The 18,733-nt window shown below is 37.1% G+C and overlaps 3 protein-coding genes across 3 annotated transcripts; 2 read left to right on the plus strand and 1 right to left on the minus strand.

Moving 5' to 3' along the window:
• The first annotated feature begins 208 nt into the window (after nucleotides 1–208).
• LOC129789026 (brahma-associated protein of 60 kDa) lies at nucleotides 209–2,726 on the plus strand. Its single transcript, XM_055825636.1, has 3 exons — nucleotides 209–397; nucleotides 496–1,913; nucleotides 2,436–2,726. The coding sequence occupies exons 1-2, from the start codon at nucleotides 284–286 to the stop codon at nucleotides 1,879–1,881; spliced, it is 1,500 nt and encodes a 499-aa protein (XP_055681611.1). The 5' UTR covers nucleotides 209–283; the 3' UTR covers nucleotides 1,882–1,913; nucleotides 2,436–2,726.
• On the minus strand, nucleotides 2,308–4,497 carry LOC129789031 (sorting nexin-29). Its single transcript, XM_055825640.1, has 2 exons — nucleotides 4,334–4,497; nucleotides 2,308–4,272 (listed from the first exon to the last, which is right to left on the minus strand). The coding sequence occupies exon 2, from the start codon at nucleotides 4,267–4,269 to the stop codon at nucleotides 2,779–2,781; it is 1,491 nt and encodes a 496-aa protein (XP_055681615.1). The 5' UTR covers nucleotides 4,270–4,272; nucleotides 4,334–4,497; the 3' UTR covers nucleotides 2,308–2,778.
• Nucleotides 4,498–4,710: 213 nt separating this feature from the next.
• LOC129788960 (kinesin heavy chain) lies at nucleotides 4,711–18,704 on the plus strand. The gene is made up of 9 exons (XM_055825479.1): nucleotides 4,711–5,070; nucleotides 10,849–11,020; nucleotides 12,116–12,782; nucleotides 12,852–14,114; nucleotides 14,193–14,294; nucleotides 17,532–17,649; nucleotides 17,715–18,054; nucleotides 18,183–18,342; nucleotides 18,530–18,704. The coding sequence occupies exons 1-8, from the start codon at nucleotides 4,921–4,923 to the stop codon at nucleotides 18,275–18,277; spliced, it is 2,907 nt and encodes a 968-aa protein (XP_055681454.1). The 5' UTR covers nucleotides 4,711–4,920; the 3' UTR covers nucleotides 18,278–18,342; nucleotides 18,530–18,704.
• Nucleotides 18,705–18,733: the final 29 nt, after the last annotated feature.

The following is an 18,733-nucleotide window of genomic DNA, read 5'->3' on the forward strand; positions in this document are numbered from 1 at the left end:
TAGAGAATAAAATATTAACATTTATGCGATAAAATTTTCTTTTTTTTTTCTTTTTATTCAAAGTTTTGAAGGAGATTTTTTTTTTAAATTATCAAAAAGAGAAAATAAATAGGGAAATCTTTTGTGGAGAAACTGAGGACATGGTTTGGAAGTTCCTACGACATATCGTTACGATCCGTTTCCATGTCAAGGTTTCTTTGAAGGGTTTGTCACTTGTCAAAATATTTATCGTGGCGTCTATTTTCCTTTTTCCGAAATTCGTGAAAATTCTGGTGAAAAGAGTATGTCGCAACGTTTTCCACCCTCCTCAGGAGCTCCTGTTCCTCCTGGGGGACAGCCACGTTATCAGCAACCCCCACCCGGGGCTATGAGACCCTATGCTGGTCCCAATTTTCCGGTAAGAAAAACCACCACACGCCCCTACCTTGAGATACTTTTCACACTTTTCCTGAAAGAATTTTCCATTAATGCTGCAAAATTAATTTGTCTCTGCAGCGTGGCTTTACAGCGCCACCGCAGATGGGCAGTGGCCCTCCACCCGGTGGACCTATGCACCCCCGTACACCGCAACCGCCCTTTCAGGGCCCCATGCGTAGTTCAATGCCGAACGCACCGAGTGGGAAACGCCCTCAGGACAGTCGTGGGGGCCCAATGGGGAATCCGCAGCAGAAGAGTGAGTATGGACCGTCGAAGAAGAAGAAGAAGCTTGCGGATAAGATTCTGCCACAGAAGGTGCGAGATTTGGTGCCTGAATCCCAAGCATACATGGACTTATTGGCATTTGAGCGTAAACTCGATGCCACAATCATGCGGAAACGCCTCGATATTCAGGAAGCACTTAAGCGCCCTATGAAGCAGAAGCGCAAGCTCCGGATCTTCATTTCAAACACCTTCTACCCACCGAAGGAGCCCACAAATGACGGTCCTGAACCATCGGCCGAGGGTACGGTGGCATCGTGGGAACTCCGCGTGGAGGGGCGTCTGCTGGAAGACACCAAAAGCGATCCCAATAAGATTAAGCGCAAGTTCTCGTCATTCTTCAAATCGCTCGTCATTGAGCTGGACAAGGAGCTGTATGGGCCAGATAATCATCTTGTTGAGTGGCATCGCACCCACACAACACAGGAAACTGATGGCTTTCAAGTGAAACGTCCAGGAGATCGCAATGTACGTTGCACCATTCTCCTCCTGCTCGACTATCAGCCGTTGCAGTTTAAGCTCGATCCGCGTCTTGCACGTCTTCTGGGTGTTCACACACAGACACGTCCTGTAATTATTTCTGCCCTCTGGCAGTACATCAAGACGCACAAACTCCAGGATGCCCATGAGCGGGAATTTGTGAATTGTGACAAATACCTGGAGCAGATCTTTACGTGCTCCCGCATGAAGTTTGCCGAGATACCGCAGCGTCTCAATCCGCTTCTTCATCCTCCAGATCCCATTGTCATCAATCACGTTATCTCCGTGGAAGGTGGGGGTGAGAGCAAGCAAACAGCTTGCTATGACATCGATGTGGAGGTTGATGATACACTGAAGAATCAGATGAATAACTTCCTGCTGAGTACAGCAAGTCAGCAGGAAATTCAGGGACTTGATTCGAAAATTCACGAAACCGTGGAGACGATTAATCAACTCAAGACAAATCGCGAGTTTTTCCTCAGCTTCGCCAAGGACCCACAGACATTCATCCACAAATGGATTATTAGCCAGACGAGGGACTTGAAAACGATGACTGATGTCGTTGGGAATCCCGAAGAAGAACGTCGTGCGGAATTCTTCTACCAACCATGGACTCAAGAGGCTGTTTCGCGTTACTTCTACACGAAAGTTAACCAGAAACGGGCTGAACTTGAGCAAGCTCTTGGGATACGCAACTCTTAAAATAAAAATGATTGCGATAATTACATAAAATGGTGAGTTTTTTTTTTCTTAAAAAAAAATGTTTCTCTTTAAATGCAAAATTGCGTGACAAGAACAATAAAAGTTTGTCTGAAATATGTATATAAAAGTAAACAAGACAATCTTATTTTCTTTGGGTTTAAAAACCCTAAACAAATCTCCAATAAATCAATATATCTCGATCGATTGCATCAATGAGTCATTTTGATAAACCTCTCTTAAAGCCTTATCACTTATTCGTCGCAATTTGTTTTCTCTTCAGACTCACAAATGGGTATGAATAATAATTTTGCTTGTATATGGAAATTGAGTTTATCTACATAATAATGTAGTAGGTAAATGCGTAATATAGTACCTAAGTAGAAATGACAATAGGAAGAGCAAGAGAGAAGTCAAAAGATCAAGAACTTGTACAACATTCGAGCACAAATCGTGCTCAATTTATTTCTTCTCTCTCTATAAACTTTTTATCATTATTTTTTTTTTACATTCAGAGTTTTTTTTTAGTAGTTTTATCTCTCATCACTTTGTTCCAGATTTTCATTCTGCTCACCCTCCCTGTGTGCAGCTTGCCCGGAGGAGAGATGACGAGGAAACAATGCGTGGCTTTTATCGCGAGATGGGAGGTCTACACGCGCGATTAAAAGCTAACAATTTAGTAGTTTTGGTGTGTGGAGCCGTATAAATTTTAATCTCAACCACAATATAGCATAATAGTTTTAAGGATCATCCTCTTCTTTCCCGCAGCATTTATAAAATAAATCCACATTATATACTTTAATAACAAAAAATAAAATAAATCTTACTTAGAGACACTTTGAAGGGAACACGAGATGTTTTTTTCTTGGGCAGATTCACGAATAAATGGGCGGGAGGGGGTTATTTGAAAAAGGGAAACACCTGCTCGAGACTTGTTCGACTCGTACACGTTGCCACGTCCGGGAGCATTGTGAGAATGTGCCGGAGATAGAGCTGAAGCCGTTGACGACGTTGCTCCACAAAGTGCGCCTCCATATTGCCGAAGCTCTTCTTTGGTGGAAAGTCCAAGCTCTTGACGCTGGGATGGGTCTTCTGGAATTGCCGATGGAGCCTGTGGAAGTCACTGTATCGCCGCAGGACTGTCCATTCGTCTCCCGGCTGATTGGTGGGAATGATATGGACCTCGTACACATAATACTTGCGCGTTCCCGCCTTCTCCAGCCGGACACGTGGCACGCTCACGGTAAATGTTGATCCGGATGCATGATGCGTAGTTCCAAGGCCGCGTAGACGATGATTCTCAAGACTCAGCTCAGCCACACGTACCTCTAGCCTCTGACAACGCTCTTCCGCCTGTCGCAAGCGCTCACGCAAATGCGTTACATCGCTGGCGGAGACAACGGATGAGCTGGAGGAGGAGCTGTGAATTGAGCTACTTTTCGACATGCTACGCAGTGAGGAGTCATCAAAACTACCCTCTTCGGATGTTGTGGGCTCCTCCACTACAATACCCGAATCACTGGGTGGTGTGAATACTTCATTTGTTGGAGGATTCTTCGGAACTTCTTCGACTACATTGAAGGCTTCCTCAGTGGGTATCCTCTTGACAGGTGCTGCTGCTGCTGCTGGACTCTTGGTATTCTCCCGCGACGAAGGGACACTTTCGTGCTTCAGGCAGAGACTTGCGAGTGTTCCTACCGCCACGGGGCTTATCGAGAGTCCAGCATCATCGAATTCAATAACCTGCGTCTTCTGTGTCTTCTTTACCGGACGAATGGGACGTGGTACGGCAATTATGGGCTCTGTTTTCTGTTCCCGCCGTGATTGAACATTGAGATCCGGACTATCCACGGTGATGGCAAACAGAATGGAACTGAGTCCTGCCGCGAGGGTGGGCAGTAAATTTGATGATTCCTCATCTCGCATCAGCGACCAAGCTTCGTAGTGTACCCCGAGATTGCTGTCAGCCAGCCACATGAGAATATATCGTTCCAAGGAACGCTCATTGAGGGCTGCACGGATGAAGGCGCGACACTTCCCGCGATCCGTCCAGACGTGCCGCAATGAGGAGAATCTCTCCTTCTCGTGCGCCGTCATGTGCTGATAGGCAAATGTCCAGAACACAGGTGGTTCCTGATTGACACCCGACACGAGATCACTCATATTGCGCAGCAGTGAACCCGTCCGGAGCCCATGACAGAGGGCGTATTCCCAACTATCGCACAATTTGAGCACATTGTGATCACTCTCCGTTGCCAGCTCCGTCTTCCCGCCATATTTCCGCTGTAGCTCCTTCACCACGGTCATGAGGTGATGCACCAGGGATTTTCGCGTGGATTCATGATTAATGCGATGATGAGTTTGCTGAATGAAGCCACCACTCATCGCCATAGCCTGTTCACAGAGACCTTGAATTAAAATCTCCCCAATGCCACGAAAAATTTATCAAACTCACTCTTGCTTCTGGTACATAGTAGTCTAATCCGTAGCCTCTGTGCTCTTTTACGCGTCCAGAATAGCTCTGTGATGAATTATTCTTTGTACAATTTCTTTTCTGTTGCAATTTCTGCTTTTGTTTTGACTTTCCAATTCCATCCACTTCTTCCCTCTAAGCCATTGTCTTTGGAATATTTCCAAGAGAAATTCAGTGGAAAAGCTCCTCGGAGGAATTTCATTGAAAATAATCTTATGAATGAAAAAGATATTTGTCTCACTCTGGCGTACAGGAAAATCCCATCTTGCATTTCACATAAATACACGATCATCTTAGTTGATAGTAGTGCCCTCATTCCCCATAAACTCACATAGCGGTGATTTGTGTAAACACACACCAGGGTCGAACTCAATTCATTTTCATCGTGGGGGCATTTTCTCTGTGGTGACTTGACAGATGAGAAAAAATGGCAGAGTGAATTCGTCCCGGAAAGTTTCTAGTGTTGTGTGCAAAAAGGGCCTTGATGTGCGGGTATTAGCTCTCAAAAATTAGTGTAAATTTGCTTTATTTATTATCCCAAGTGTGATTGAACGTGAAACGCGACCGGAATGACGGGTACGGAGCGCGAAATTCCTGCGGAAGACTCAATAAAGGTGGTGTGCAGGTTCCGACCATTGAACGACAGCGAGGAAAAAGCTGGCTCAAAGTTCATCGTCAAATTCCCCAGCAGCAATGAAGAAAATTGCATATCGATTGGTGTAAGTACCATCATTTGGCATGTATTTGGGGAGGTGAAAAAAAGGGGGCCACGATGCTCCCGGACAGTGTGTGTGGGTGATGATTTGTCCGGGTGTGTGGAAGACGCCTGCAAGTTGGCAAAACGCGACCCAGCCACCCGATGAATCATCGCACGCAAAAACCCGATTGCCTTTGCCAAGAAATCACTGCTATTGTTTTCTTATAAGAATTATTTTGTTAGGAAAAAATCCATTTAAAAGCCTTTTAAATTTTTTTTTCGCTGTAAAAAAAAACAAACATCAATAAACAGAAAAATGCTAAGAAGGCTTCACAATAAAACTATTTTTTTTTAACATCCTAAGGATAATTTTAATCAATTTTAAAGTAAGATCGATTCACTTTCTAGTAGGATTTTTTAAAAATTGTATGCAAAAAATTAAAAAAAAATATTTGTGCATTCATTAAAAACAAACAGTAGAGGAGGGCTGTCGGCGTACATAACGCGGGGGCAATTATTTTACGCTTGAGATTACCTCTGATCCAATCAGACCATAATTTCCATAATAAATTAGGGATGTTTTTTTTATATATTGTTATATCAAACAACGAGCCACAACAAACAAAATTGATCAGTCTACAAAAAAACGAATCACAAGTACCACAAGTTAGCGAAACTCTGACCATACATAGAGTCTAGCTAGGAGAATTTTTACTGCTTCGCGATTTGCCTGTGATTTTTACACCATCTCGTTTTCGTGGAAATATCATCAAATACAGTGGGGATCCGTAATAAACATGGCTCGAAGTAAATATGGCCCGTAGTAAACATAATTGAAACCGAGCTCGGTTGGCTCGAAGTAAACATTGTGTGACCACTGATCCGCTTTAAACATTGCAAGAAACGATAGTTTGCGATTTCGATATATTGAACCTAAAAATCGATATATGGGGAAAAATTACCTATTTATAAATATTGTAAATTTTTTCAAAAAATGTTTTTTTTATAAAATTTTGAGACATTTTCTGATAATAGAGTATGAAGGAGCAATTTTTCAAGAATATTCGTAATAAAGTCGCTTAAAATTCTTATTTACTACTGAATAAAGAAAATTGTGGGTGTATTATAGGAGAAAGTTTTAAATTCTCATTTTTCACATTTTTAACCTCAAATTATATGGCGCTCTAGTTTTAAAAAAAAAATATTTTTATGGTCCTCTATGGTCCTATTCACGAATCTCATGTGAAAAAAAAATTATCATGACATTTTTTCCTGACCTTTTTTTGTCATTTCCTCTCACTCCCACTAATGTATTTCCCTATCTTTCGTCTTTCTCTGACGTATGCTTCCGACATTTTCATTATTTCATGCCTTCTCGCTCGGACTTATGAATTTCGGATCTTTTCTTCTAATCTTCGCCGAGATGAACATTTTTTCTAACATTCTTTTCTGTGCACTCAAAATGTTTTTTTCCGTTTCGTGTTATTTTCTCAGTATTTGGGAATATTTTTCAATGGAAAAGTGAAAGTAAGCTTTGCTAAAGTGATCTCGGTGCCAGTAAAAGTGTGAAAAATATTCCCAAATACTGAAAAAATAACACGAAATGGAAAAACATGTGGAGTGCACAGAAAAGAGAAAAAAATGTTCAGCTCGGACAAAAGATCCGAAATTCCTAAGTCCGAGAGAGAAGGCATGAAATGATGAAAATGTCGTCACCATGCGTCAGAGAAAGACGAAAGATAGGGAAATATATTAGTGGAAGTCAGAGGGAATGAAAAAAAATGTCAGGAAAAAATGTCATGATCATTTTTTCTTGACATGATTTTCCTGCATAGCACCATCTGCATTTTGATGATACCTAACTTTTTCAAAAATTTTTTATTAATAATTTCATTAAAAAAAGAGACAAGTTCTCCTGACCAAAAAAGAATATTCTTCTGACAAATGCAGAATTTACTGATCAAAAGATTTTTTTTCCTCTGCTGGGAAGACGTATTCGATATATCGATACTTCGGAATTCATCGGGATGCTTCGGAATATATCGAAACGATTTGTCAGCTGATCGGATTTCCAAAATGAAGTTTGACTTGGCTTTTTGTGATCAATTTGATCCACTACAAAATTTATTAAAATTGTTGTGAAAATTGCCTTAAAGTTTAGTTTTGTGATAAAAAGAAACTTCTAAGGAAGTCTAGGAAGGGGCCACAGTGAGTTAATTCAGAGGAAAATGTCAATAATTACCTTTTTTGTGCACTGTTTCCGAGATGTTTACTACGAGCCACCCCTCAATTTCAATTTTAGCGCTTTTTTAATATTATTTAGCTAAATAAATAATATTTTTGTACCTAAGATCACTTTGTTGATCTTACAGAAGAGGCCTGCATAAATATTTTGGATATTTATCCATCAGTTTAGATTTTGGCCCGTAGTAAACATTCCGGAACAGAACCGATTAAATATTTACTACGGATCCCCACTGTACCGCCACGGAATAGCGCCCATCCACCCCGCGGGGCATAGCCCACGAGAATTCTGCTGTGTCGTCCTCAAATGAGTGCCATGTGCAGAAAACACCGCACTTTACTGTTATTCCTTCTTCTTAATTTACTCTGTTCAACCACAATTGGTTAACTTTCATTTTTACGGTTGTACTCTCTGCAACAATTGACCATGAAGAAATTGTTGTAATATGTTGCCTCAAAAAACACACAGAGAGAGAATAAAATCTCCCTCTCCTTATTTCGCTGCTGTGAGTGCAACTTTGAATCCATACCAAATCCTCGTCTAGAGGTATGGTGCTAGAAAGTAATATTTGTCGTGTTTTTTTTTTATGCGAAAAAAGGGAAAGCAATTTATTGCAACAAAAGAAAATAATTCATCGATAGAGCTGAAAGAAATTAATGCACATTGTCCGAGGTATTGCTGCATACAAAATGAAAAACAAAATGCATTTTATTTTGCTCCATTTCCTTGCACAGAGAGGAAAATATGGTGTAGGGGGAGAGTTTCCCCACCCGCGTGCGCCATTTTGAGGGAAAGCCAATACGATATCAAGAAAAACATTTAGTTTGTCCTGGAGCATGCTCCAATCAAAAATCCTCCATATGTGATAAGAATCACGTTGAAAGGAATAAATATTTCATTGAATACGTTATTTGTTGTAAATATTTCTCTTAACTTGATAAATTGTATCTAATTGCATTTCTCTGAACTTATTCTCTCAAATTTCATTCTCAATAAAAGTTGTGAAAGGTCAATACTTTTGCAAGCTTAGCACAAGTCAGGAAGCTTTACAATAATTATTCCAATTAAGGGATTATATAAATTTTAAATTGCTTCTTAAAGAGCAAAAACATGTCAAAATATCTGCACACTTCCATCTCTGCGTGACACAAGCCTTTGTAGCTTGTTTTCTTAATGAACTAATCAGTCTTTAGTGCGAAGAAATTGAGATTAGGTCATCAAGTTTAAGATAAACTTTCATCACTTCACCAAAAATAGAGCATCAAAATAGTCTACTCATCGTTTTCTTTTTTAAAGCACCTAATCGTCGATAAGACCTTGTAAGAAGCGAAACATAGAGATATGCAAAACATAATTGATTTTTTTCTTACCAAAATACAACAAAAAAAACTTCTACACCTTTTTTTTATCGAAATAATCCTTCTCAATAAAAAACAAGAACATCAAATCACGTTTTTTTTTGACATTATTTCTTGTTGCTTGGCTGATAGATAAAAAAAATAGACAGGAAAATAATCATTACTGAAAGTAATTAAGATTCCATGACTGATACATCTTTTGACACACAAAAAATATCTTATGAGTATCGGACAAGAGTTGCTAACACTGGAGATTGTTTACTTGTTCCAGTGCAAGATTAATTTAATGTTCTTTTAGCGTGAGAAAATGTAGGTAAAATTTTCTTGTATTCTTTCCATGGTGTTTTGTGGTTAAATCTTCAATTGTTTTTGTTCTACTTGGTGATGTTTATTTGAATAGGAAGTGCAATGAAGAGCTTACGAAAGGTGTTTTCTTATAGGAATCATTAAATTCCGTGGCTTTATACTTACTCTTCCTGAAGCAATCTTAGGCAAAAGTTCTTCTTTCATTTACAGAATATTTAAATCAGAGGATTTAATCAAATAAAACCAAAGTTTCTTTGCCTTTAAAGCTTTAAACTTATTTTTTTCTAATAAGCAAAAGGTGTTAAACTGTCGTTTCCTTCAATGTTTTTTGCGTTTCCTCATTTTTATCTAATAAAAATTACTTTTTCATCATAGAAACATAAATTTTCAATGCCTGCAGTAAAGTTTTTGAAGGCACATTAGCCCGATTGTTTGGGAGCATTCACCTGAAAAAATGCCACAATTACAATTTAAACTATGCGGTCGATGTATTTCTGGTGAATTAAACTCGCACACTAGAGAATTATTCGTAATGGAATCTCATATGATACAATTTTTTCTTCTTCTTTTCGATACGGAAATAGAATAAATTTTTTTTCCTTTTTTTTTGGGAGAAGTGTAATGCAAAATGAATCACTGGAAATGAGAGGAGAAGAGTAAATCCTAAGAAAATTCTTTAAGATACTTTTACAGGAAATTCCTCTGAAAGTCTAAAGTCTAGAAAAAGTGTTGAAATGATTTATATTTATTGTTTTGTGATCCAATTAAGTCTTCACCACTATTGAAATTTATTTTTCTATTTCTTATAAGGCTTTTAATGCAAAAGTAATGTTTTGCTTTCTCAACTTCTAAAAAAAAGAGTGTTAAATTCCGTTATTGAGAACATGCTAAATGGGTTAGATGGTATATGTTTGTTGTACATTGAAGAATGATGGCACACACTTAACATTACGAGGGTTAAGGCTAAAAATATCCATCAGTTAGTTGCATTGTGTGACATGGAATAGTTTTGCATTTAGTTGCGAGAGGATCTCTTGATATTTTTTGGTGTGGCGTGAACCACTCTTTCACCTCAATATGTCCTTATTTTGTTGTTGTACGTGTACAAATTTATATTTATGTGCGCACGAATTGGGATTGGGGGATGGTGACGAAAATGAAAAATCAATGCACGCGGGGAGGTAAGAAATGCAAGAAATGTTATGAGTGAGAACCCATCAATTGGAATTGAAATTCAAAGAAATATTGTTATATAAAATGTTCCACAAAGACAGACTAACGGTTTGGCCTCTTTGAAATTATAAATCAAAAAATATTTTTTTATTGTATGACGTGAAAGGAATTTAATTAATTAAAACAAAAAATTAAGTTGGAATATAGTAATGTAATAATAGTCTGTCGATGAATTATTATTGTGTAAAATAAAGATATATTGTGTTTTGTTGATGTGCTTCCCAACATGACATCATACGCATGACCATTCTAGCATAAAATGTACGTTACGTAGAATTTCCTAGAATTTTCGTTTCAACTATATGTAGTATACACAAAACATTTTGGATGTCTCTTTACTCTCTTTCTCTCTTTTGCTCCACAAAAACTTCTTCATTGCTCCTCAGTGCGCAGTATCGTGAGAAATTTACTCCACAGAATGATAAAAACCATCCATGAATGGCCTAATAAAAATCCTTCAAGGATAATGACTTTCCGCCCTGATGGCGGTTGGGGAAATTGAAACCAATAGTATGTGATGGCAAAGAGAAAGAAAACTAAATAGTTTATACCCATTAAATTCAACTTGAGGTGGACACACATAGAAGGGTTGATGCACTCCAATTGATTTTTCCTTTCCTCACTTATTTTTTGTTTTGCCTTTCTTGCTAAAAAACAGGGCAAAGTCTACCTGTTCGATAAGGTGTTCAAGCCGAATGCATCGCAAGAGAAGGTGTACAATGAGGCGGCAAAATCAATCGTCTCTGATGTCTTGGCTGGATACAATGGTACCATTTTTGCGTACGGACAAACATCTTCTGGCAAGACACATACAATGGAAGGTGTTATAGGTAAGTGAGAGAAGACAATGAAATAGTATTTCCAATTTGCTTCCAAATTGGAAATTTTCTACAATGAATATTCTTATTTGATGAATCAATATTGATAAGTCTTTTGCCAGAAAAAAAGCAGAGAATCAATTGAAAAGTTTTAGAGAATGGTGGATCATTCCTAATGAATCCTTCAGTTTAGGTTAGACCTTAAATATTCTCTTGAAATCATAAATTTTTCCATAATTATCTGACTTTTTGAAAAAGATTTTCAATTAATTTGATGAGATAATAAGTAGAAAAAAGTTCTCCATTCATCATCATCTTCTTCTCTATAAATTTTCAAAGTTTATTTATCTATCTGTGACTTCACTTGCTGCGGAAAACAATCCGCATTGATTTTTTTTTTCAAATTGAACTTCTCGCTTGATTGAGCGCATGATTGACTTGCTCTCCAACACACAAAGTCTTAAATTTCTGTTTTCATCGCCATATTATTGCATTTTATTGAATAGCGCGCGGGCATACACGAGGGAATTTCAGTAGGTGAAACCTGCTGGTATTCAGCTGGTAAATTCATGAGGCTCAATGTTGATCACTTGGAAAATTTATTCATCAATTTGTGGGCTTTTGTAATTTAATTTACAAATTGATCTGGTAAGCTGAACAAGCTTACGGGAGCTTTGTTTCAATAAAATAAAATTGTGAAATAAATTTAAATAATATTAAAAGATGGAGTAAGTTTCAAGGATATATCCTTAGAAATATTTGAAAGGTCATATTAAAGGAAGAGCTCAATAGATTTTTGATTTTGGATAAGTTTTGGAAAGGTCCTAACTCCAGCTATAATTTGTTAAAATTCCACAAAAATCGATCAATCCGTTTTTGAGATATTCATTGTTGAATGAATTAATGAATTTCGTGTTTTTAGCGCCTCTTACGGTCATTTTGCAAAGTTGGGATATTTTAGAGATGTTCTTAAGCTTCTTGAGAGATTTTTTTTCTAGCTTAATTAATTAGCTTTCTAGCTTAAAAGAAGAAAAGCTTTTAGTTGATAGATTTGCTATATAATAAATAAATTATTAAATTAATTTATTTTTTTGGCAATTCCCACAGGGGATTCAATGAAACAAGGTATAATTCCACGTATTGTGAATGACATCTTTAATCATATTTACACGATGGAGGTGAATTTGGAGTTTCACATAAAGGTCAGCTACTATGAGATCTACATGGACAAAATTCGGGATCTACTGGATATATCAAAAGTGAATTTGAGTGTGCATGAAGATAAGAATCGTGTGCCTTACGTTAAGGGTGCCACGGAGCGCTTTGTATCCAGTCCCGAGGATGTCTTTGAGGTGATTGAGGAGGGAAAGGCAAATCGGCATATTGCTGTAACTAATATGAATGAGCATTCATCGAGATCACATTCAGTATTCCTTATAAATGTGAAACAAGAGAATTTGGAGAATCAGAAAAAGTTATCGGGTAAGCTGTATCTGGTGGATTTGGCTGGGTCCGAGAAGGTGTCAAAGACTGGAGCTGAGGGTACGGTGCTGGATGAAGCGAAGAATATTAATAAATCACTTTCGGCACTTGGTAATGTTATATCAGCCCTTGCTGATGGCAATAAAACCCACATTCCGTATCGTGATTCCAAATTAACGAGAATTCTGCAGGAATCACTTGGTGGCAATGCTAGAACAACCATTGTCATCTGCTGCTCTCCCGCAAGTTTCAACGAATCCGAGACGAAGTCAACACTCGAATTTGGAAAGCGGTAAGTCTTTTCTTTTATTTTTTTTTATTAATTTGAAGGGATAATAAATTTTTTGTAATAAAATTTCAGTGCTAAAACTGTCAAGAATGTGGTGTGTGTCAATGAGGAGCTCACAGCGGAGGAGTGGAAGAGACGGTATGAGCGTGAGAAGGAGAAGGTTGGGCGTCTAAAGGGGAAAGTGGAGAAATTGGAGGCAGAATTGGCGAGATGGCGTGCCGGTGAGACCGTATCGGCGGATGAGCAAATCAACCTGCAGGATCCAATGGAGGCTAGTACACCGAATGTTGAGGTGACTGAACCAGAAGTACCAACAGCCCCTGTCCCAGCAACACCAAGTGGCTTGACCATGGTGGGATCAATCAGTGCCGATGAGCGTGCACGCTTTGAGAGTGAACGCGAGCGTCTGTATCAGCAACTCGATGATAAGGATGAGGAGATTAATCAGCATTCGCAGTATGTGGAGAAGTTGAAGGAGCAAATAATGGATCAGGAGGAGCTCATTGCCAATTCACGGCGTGATTTTGAGAATCTTCAAACGGAAATGGCGCGTATACAGCAGGAGAATGAGAGTGCAAAGGAGGAGGTGAAGGAGGTCCTTCAGGCACTCGAGGAGCTTGCTGTGAACTACGATCAAAAGAGCCAGGAGATTGAGACGAAGAACAAGGAGATTGATAACATCAATGAGGAATTGGTGCAGAAGCAGGCACTCCTCAATACTACCTCAACGGATTTACAGCAATTGCGTGATATGTCGGCACATCAGAAGAAACGCTACAATGAGATACTGTCGAATCTTCTGCGTGATCTATCGGAAGTTGGACAGGCCCTATGTACGGATAGTACAGCCGATCTCAAGCTCAATGCTGACACGTCAGCGGGGAAGGTTGAGGAGGAATTCACAGTGGCACGTCTGTACATAAGTAAGATGAAGAGTGAGGCGAAGAATTTGGCACAGCGCTGTCAGAATCTCGAAACGCAGACGATGGATTCGAACAAGAAGGTGTCGGAGTATGAGAAGGAATTGGCGGAATGTCGTCTCCTTATTTCTCAACATGAGGCACGTATGAAGTCACTGCAGGAGTCAATGCGTGAGGCGGAGAATAAGAAGAGGACACTTGAGGAGAATATTGATTCGCTGCGTGAGGAGTGTGCGAAACTGAAGGCAGCCGAACAGGTGTCGGCTGTGAGTGCGGAAGAGAAGCAACGGGCTGAGCAATTGCGATCGGCATTTGATAAGCAAATGGATCAACTGCGGGATGCACATACAACGCAAGTGGCCACGCTGCGGGATGAGATCTCAGAGAAACAAGAGGCTATCAATGAACTTAAGGAGTAAGTTGACAAGAAAAAAAAATTTAATGAATTTTAATAACATTATTCGTCTAATTTTCAATTCATCTTTCTTTGCAGTTTGAACCAAAAATTAACACTTGCTCACCAGCAAATGTCATCGGACTATGAGAAGCTGAAGCAGGAGGAAGCGGACAAGTCCAATAAGCTGCAGGAGCTCATGTCAGTATCAAAGAAAATTGCAAAATTACATAGGAATAGAAGTAAAGATGCCCCACTAATGAGTCCCATGAAATGCAATAATCAAATTAATTCACCAACAACATCACCAACGCGACGTTACAATAATTTGCTGAATAATTTCCATCATGATTCAATGAGTGTTAAAGATGAGAAATTCCTTAGTAAATATCACAAAAATATCCTCAATTCTCGACAAATTTGCATTGAGGATGAAAAGGAGACAATAATGAGTGATGATGATGCAGAAACAGTCGTGATGAGAAGTGTGGCAAAGAAGAATTGCTTGGTGGGGTACTCTGACCGTGCGGGAACGTACACAAAGAGGATTCTAACGACAATTCTCGAATACTTCCCATTTACAATCCCAACGCTGCATCTGCATCTTCTCATTTCCCTCACAATGGTCATTCTAACGCATCGGTGTCCTCAGTACATTATTGTCGTCTAAGTTAATCTCGCTAAAAAAAGCCATTCCGAGTGCTTTTATTTTAATATAAATTTGCTTTTAATCTCTCGAGCAATGCATATTTTTTACCTACTCTTTTTTTATTTTGCAACTGTTAAGCAAATATTTATTGCAAATTATTGTGATATATTCGAGTCAAAGATGAAAATTGTATAGTCAAAATATATCGTGATTTAATATTTAAAAAATAAATGAAAAGTATTTGTGTGAATAGAGAAAGAAATAATTGGTAGTGGTGACTATATATTTTTGATATAAGAATTTATAGTTATAAAAGAAAAAAATGATAATCATGATTTATTTGAGAGCTTTTGCAGAGTTGGGCATGAAAAACAAAAGGATTTTTTTTGATTAGGAAGAGTTTATTTTAAATTTTGTGTCGTGTAGTTTTGATTTATTTGTAGTGAAAATTCTAGTGGAAAAATCCTGGATGTTTTTTCATGCTTAGCACTGATTTTGTGTACATATGGAGGTGGTACGATAAGAAAGGCAATGAGTTTTAATAGAAATCGTATCGTGTAAAATTCGCGTCAATGTTTCGATTATTCTAAACTTCATTAGTTTATAAAGAGTTCTAATTAATAGAATTTTTCAATTTTGTAAAAAAAAATGATTCATAGCTAAAAATTTCATAAAAAGCCGAGACACATACCATTAAATCTATCACAGAACATAACACCGATAAGACCTCACAACAGATAAAAATTTTCTAATGAAAAGCGTTTTTGTTGGAGGATCCAAGCATTTCCGTCTGCGCTAAAAAAAAACTAGACCTAAAATTTAAGGAATCTGAAGTGAATTTAATCTTGACTAATATTGAAAAAGTACCACCGAAAAAAAAAAATTCCTGCAATATTGCAACGTGTGTCTTGGCTAAACTTATGATACATCTGTACTAATTTTTTAGACCTTTAGAATCTGTCAATTCTTTTTCAAAGAATAAAAGAAATTTGAAGATTCCGCACAAAATTTTGTCATACTTATCGTACCACCAAAATATGTAATTTATTATTATTATATTGTTACTAAAAGAATCCTCCAAATCAGTATTCTTTTTCTCAAACTACGCCTTTATTTTATTTTTTTTTCTTTGCATGCTTCTTACCTATATATTGTTCAAAGTTTTCCTTTTTCCTTCCTTCTTTTCTTTTTGTATTAACTCTTTCTGTTTTGTTCTAAAAAAATGATCGCTATTTCATTCAAATAAAATGAATTTTTATGTGAGATCAATTCCATAAAAAAATGAATAATTGCCAATGATTTAACAAAAAAATCTGCTGTTTAATCCATGTCAAAAAAAATGAATGAATTTGTGCTCTGTATGTAAATCTTTTTTTGTCTGGTTTATATATTTGCTGTGAGTAATATATAAATATGAGACATAATGCACAATAAAGAGAAAAGAAAATATTGCGAAAAGCGAAGAGACTATAAAAAAAAAAATAACGAGAACATGTATTGAGAGAAAAGAAATGAAAGGATGTTGAGTTCTTTTGCCAGGGAATCGCGATCATTTCATTTTGTTACGTTGAAAGAAACAAAATTTTGATCTTTGGTTCCATTACGTTGATTTTTGTTTTTCTTTTAGTTTTATCTCCTTTCATTGTTTGTATGTGTTTAGTTGAATTTTTTTTTTTTTTTTATTTGTTGAAATACAAAATTCTTTCTTATTTATCATTATTTCTGCGTTACCTGGCAAAGAAGAAAAGTTTGTAGAATGAATTTTATATCTTTTGTGTTGAAAATATTTTTTTTATTTTTACATTAAAAAAAGTCTTCTTCTTGGTTAATTATTTCACCATTATTTTTGAACTTTGCAAAAATATCTTGGTTTGAAATTTAAGAGAATGCTGCTGTTGAGTAATTTACCTATTGGATTGCTTCACGATTTTCAACAAAGAATAATTAAATTTCCTTGGACAATATAAATTCTACAAAAAATAAAGTAATTAAGAAGCCTCTTGAGTATTTTATAGTAAAGTAACAACAACAAAAGAAATTCAATGTATTAAATAAAAAGCAATGCTGCTTAAACTTCTGGAAGGCAAAATGAAAAAAAAAAGTTGCTTGAAAGGAGCAAAAAAAAAGTTAATGATCATAGAGTCAGGTTTGCAATTAGTTTTCAATTTTTTATGAGTTCCGCTCTATTAACTCTTGAATGTGATACGTAAAAAAAATTTACCTTGATCGAGGGAAGGAGGAAAAGTAAAGAGATTTTATTGTAGTTGTGCTATTTATTTCATTTTATTCATCAGCTTTTGATAAAAAAAATTGCGACGATTGTGTGTAAATAAAAGATAAAATAGACCCAACATTTTTCTCCCCATCAATGTTCTCAAATGCAAATTGTAAAATATAAATTTAAAAAACAAAATGAAAGAGTTTCTGAATTAATTGTAAGAACAAAAGAAGCATAAATTAAATATCAACATAATCATGTATAGATGATGTTAAATCAAATGTAAATATAACAAATGAAAGAATCTCAACACATGTTCTCAAATTATAATTTTTGTGCTCTCGATGGTCTCTGTCGCGGTTTTCATGATATTTTTTTCCTTAAGATTTGCAACAAGTTTTGTTTGTTTGTTAAGTGTGTGGATGAAAGAAATGGACTAAACAGCAAGAAAAGCCCTCTAAAAAATTGTAATTATTCACAAATTATCTAAAATAATTTGCATTAAGTTGAATTTTTTGTAAGAAAGATTGAAATAATTCTGTAATTATCTTTTTTTTGGGAATTTATACAGCTTGACGAATGAACGTCGTGAGCAAGCAAGGAAAGATCTCAAGGGATTGGAAGATACTGTCTCAAAGGAACTTCAGACCCTTCATAATTTACGCAAGCTCTTCGTGCAGGATCTTCAGGTGAATAAATATTCTTTTTGGCTAAATTTTAAGATCAATAAAAAATGTTTCTTTCCTTCATAAAGGCACGAATCAAAAAGTCAATCACATCCGAAGACAATGAAGATGATGGCGGGTCATTGGCACAGAAGCAGAAGATTTCATTCTTGGAGAATAATTTAGAGCAACTGACAAAGGTGCACAAGCAGTTGGTGCGCGATAATGCAGATTTGCGCTGTGAACTGCCCAAATTGGAGAAGCGACTCAGGACAACGATGGAGCGCGTCAAAGCCCTCGAGACGGCGCTCAAGGAGGCAAAGGAAGGTGCAATGCGCGATCGTAAACGGTACCAATATGAGGTGGATCGCATTAAGGAGGCAGTGCGACAGAAGAATCTCGCTCGGCGTGGTCCTCAGGCACAAATTGGTGAGTTTTTGTTGATTTTATTTATTTTTCCATAAAAAATGTCTTTAGAAATACTTTCAAACAAATTGAAAATAAAATATAAAATTTTAAGCTTTGCTGAAATTTCAATTTCATTTAACCTTTTCCAGCTAAGCCAATTCGTGCTGGACAGGGTCACATTGTGAGTGGAATTCGTGGCGGAGGTGGCATTATTCCTACTGGGGCCAATGCTGTTCCACAGTAAATGGATACCACACGGATTCTTTAAGGAGGATATATAAAATGAGGAGGGAGATCTTTCTCATACAAGTAAGTCTCAATAGAAGGGGTTGATTCTGTTGAAAGAACTTTTTTTTTGTCAAATTTTTTACTTTTATAGCACAGAAATGTGTCTCGGCTATTGAAAGAAATATTAATATTTTTAACAGAATCAATCCTTGAATTATTTTTTTCTGGAAAATTTAAAGATTTTCTTTAATTTTATTTATTTCTTCAGGTGGAAGAGTTGAGATAATTTTCCTGTTGATGAGACACACACCCCTTATTAAGCATAGTAATATTACCTTATATAGTTGTTACTTTCTTGTTAAGTGTGCTTCGTGCACATTTATTATCCACGGAGATGGCGGTTGTTTTAACCTACAAAATACATACATTGGGGCTTTAGAAGAGGGGCGCTTTATCATTTGCTTAGACTACT

This window comes from Lutzomyia longipalpis, chromosome 2 (genome assembly GCF_024334085.1).
Source record: "Lutzomyia longipalpis isolate SR_M1_2022 chromosome 2, ASM2433408v1".
Lineage (NCBI taxonomy): Eukaryota > Metazoa > Arthropoda > Insecta > Diptera > Psychodidae > Lutzomyia > Lutzomyia longipalpis.

Coding starts and splice junctions, on each gene's coding strand:
- LOC129789026 (XM_055825636.1), top strand. CDS start 284: ATGTCGCAACGTTTTCCACCCTCCTCAGGAGCTCCTGTTCCTCCTGGG. Junction 398..495: donor ATGCTGGTCCCAATTTTCCG/GTAAGAAAAACC, acceptor TTGTCTCTGCAG/CGTGGCTTTACAGCGCCACC.
- LOC129789031 (XM_055825640.1), bottom strand. CDS start 4,269: ATGGCGATGAGTGGTGGCTTCATTCAGCAAACTCATCATCGCATTAAT.
- LOC129788960 (XM_055825479.1), top strand. CDS start 4,921: ATGACGGGTACGGAGCGCGAAATTCCTGCGGAAGACTCAATAAAGGTG. Junction 5,071..10,848: donor AAAATTGCATATCGATTGGT/GTAAGTACCATC, acceptor GCTAAAAAACAG/GGCAAAGTCTACCTGTTCGA. Junction 17,650..17,714: donor TCTTCGTGCAGGATCTTCAG/GTGAATAAATAT, acceptor TCCTTCATAAAG/GCACGAATCAAAAAGTCAAT.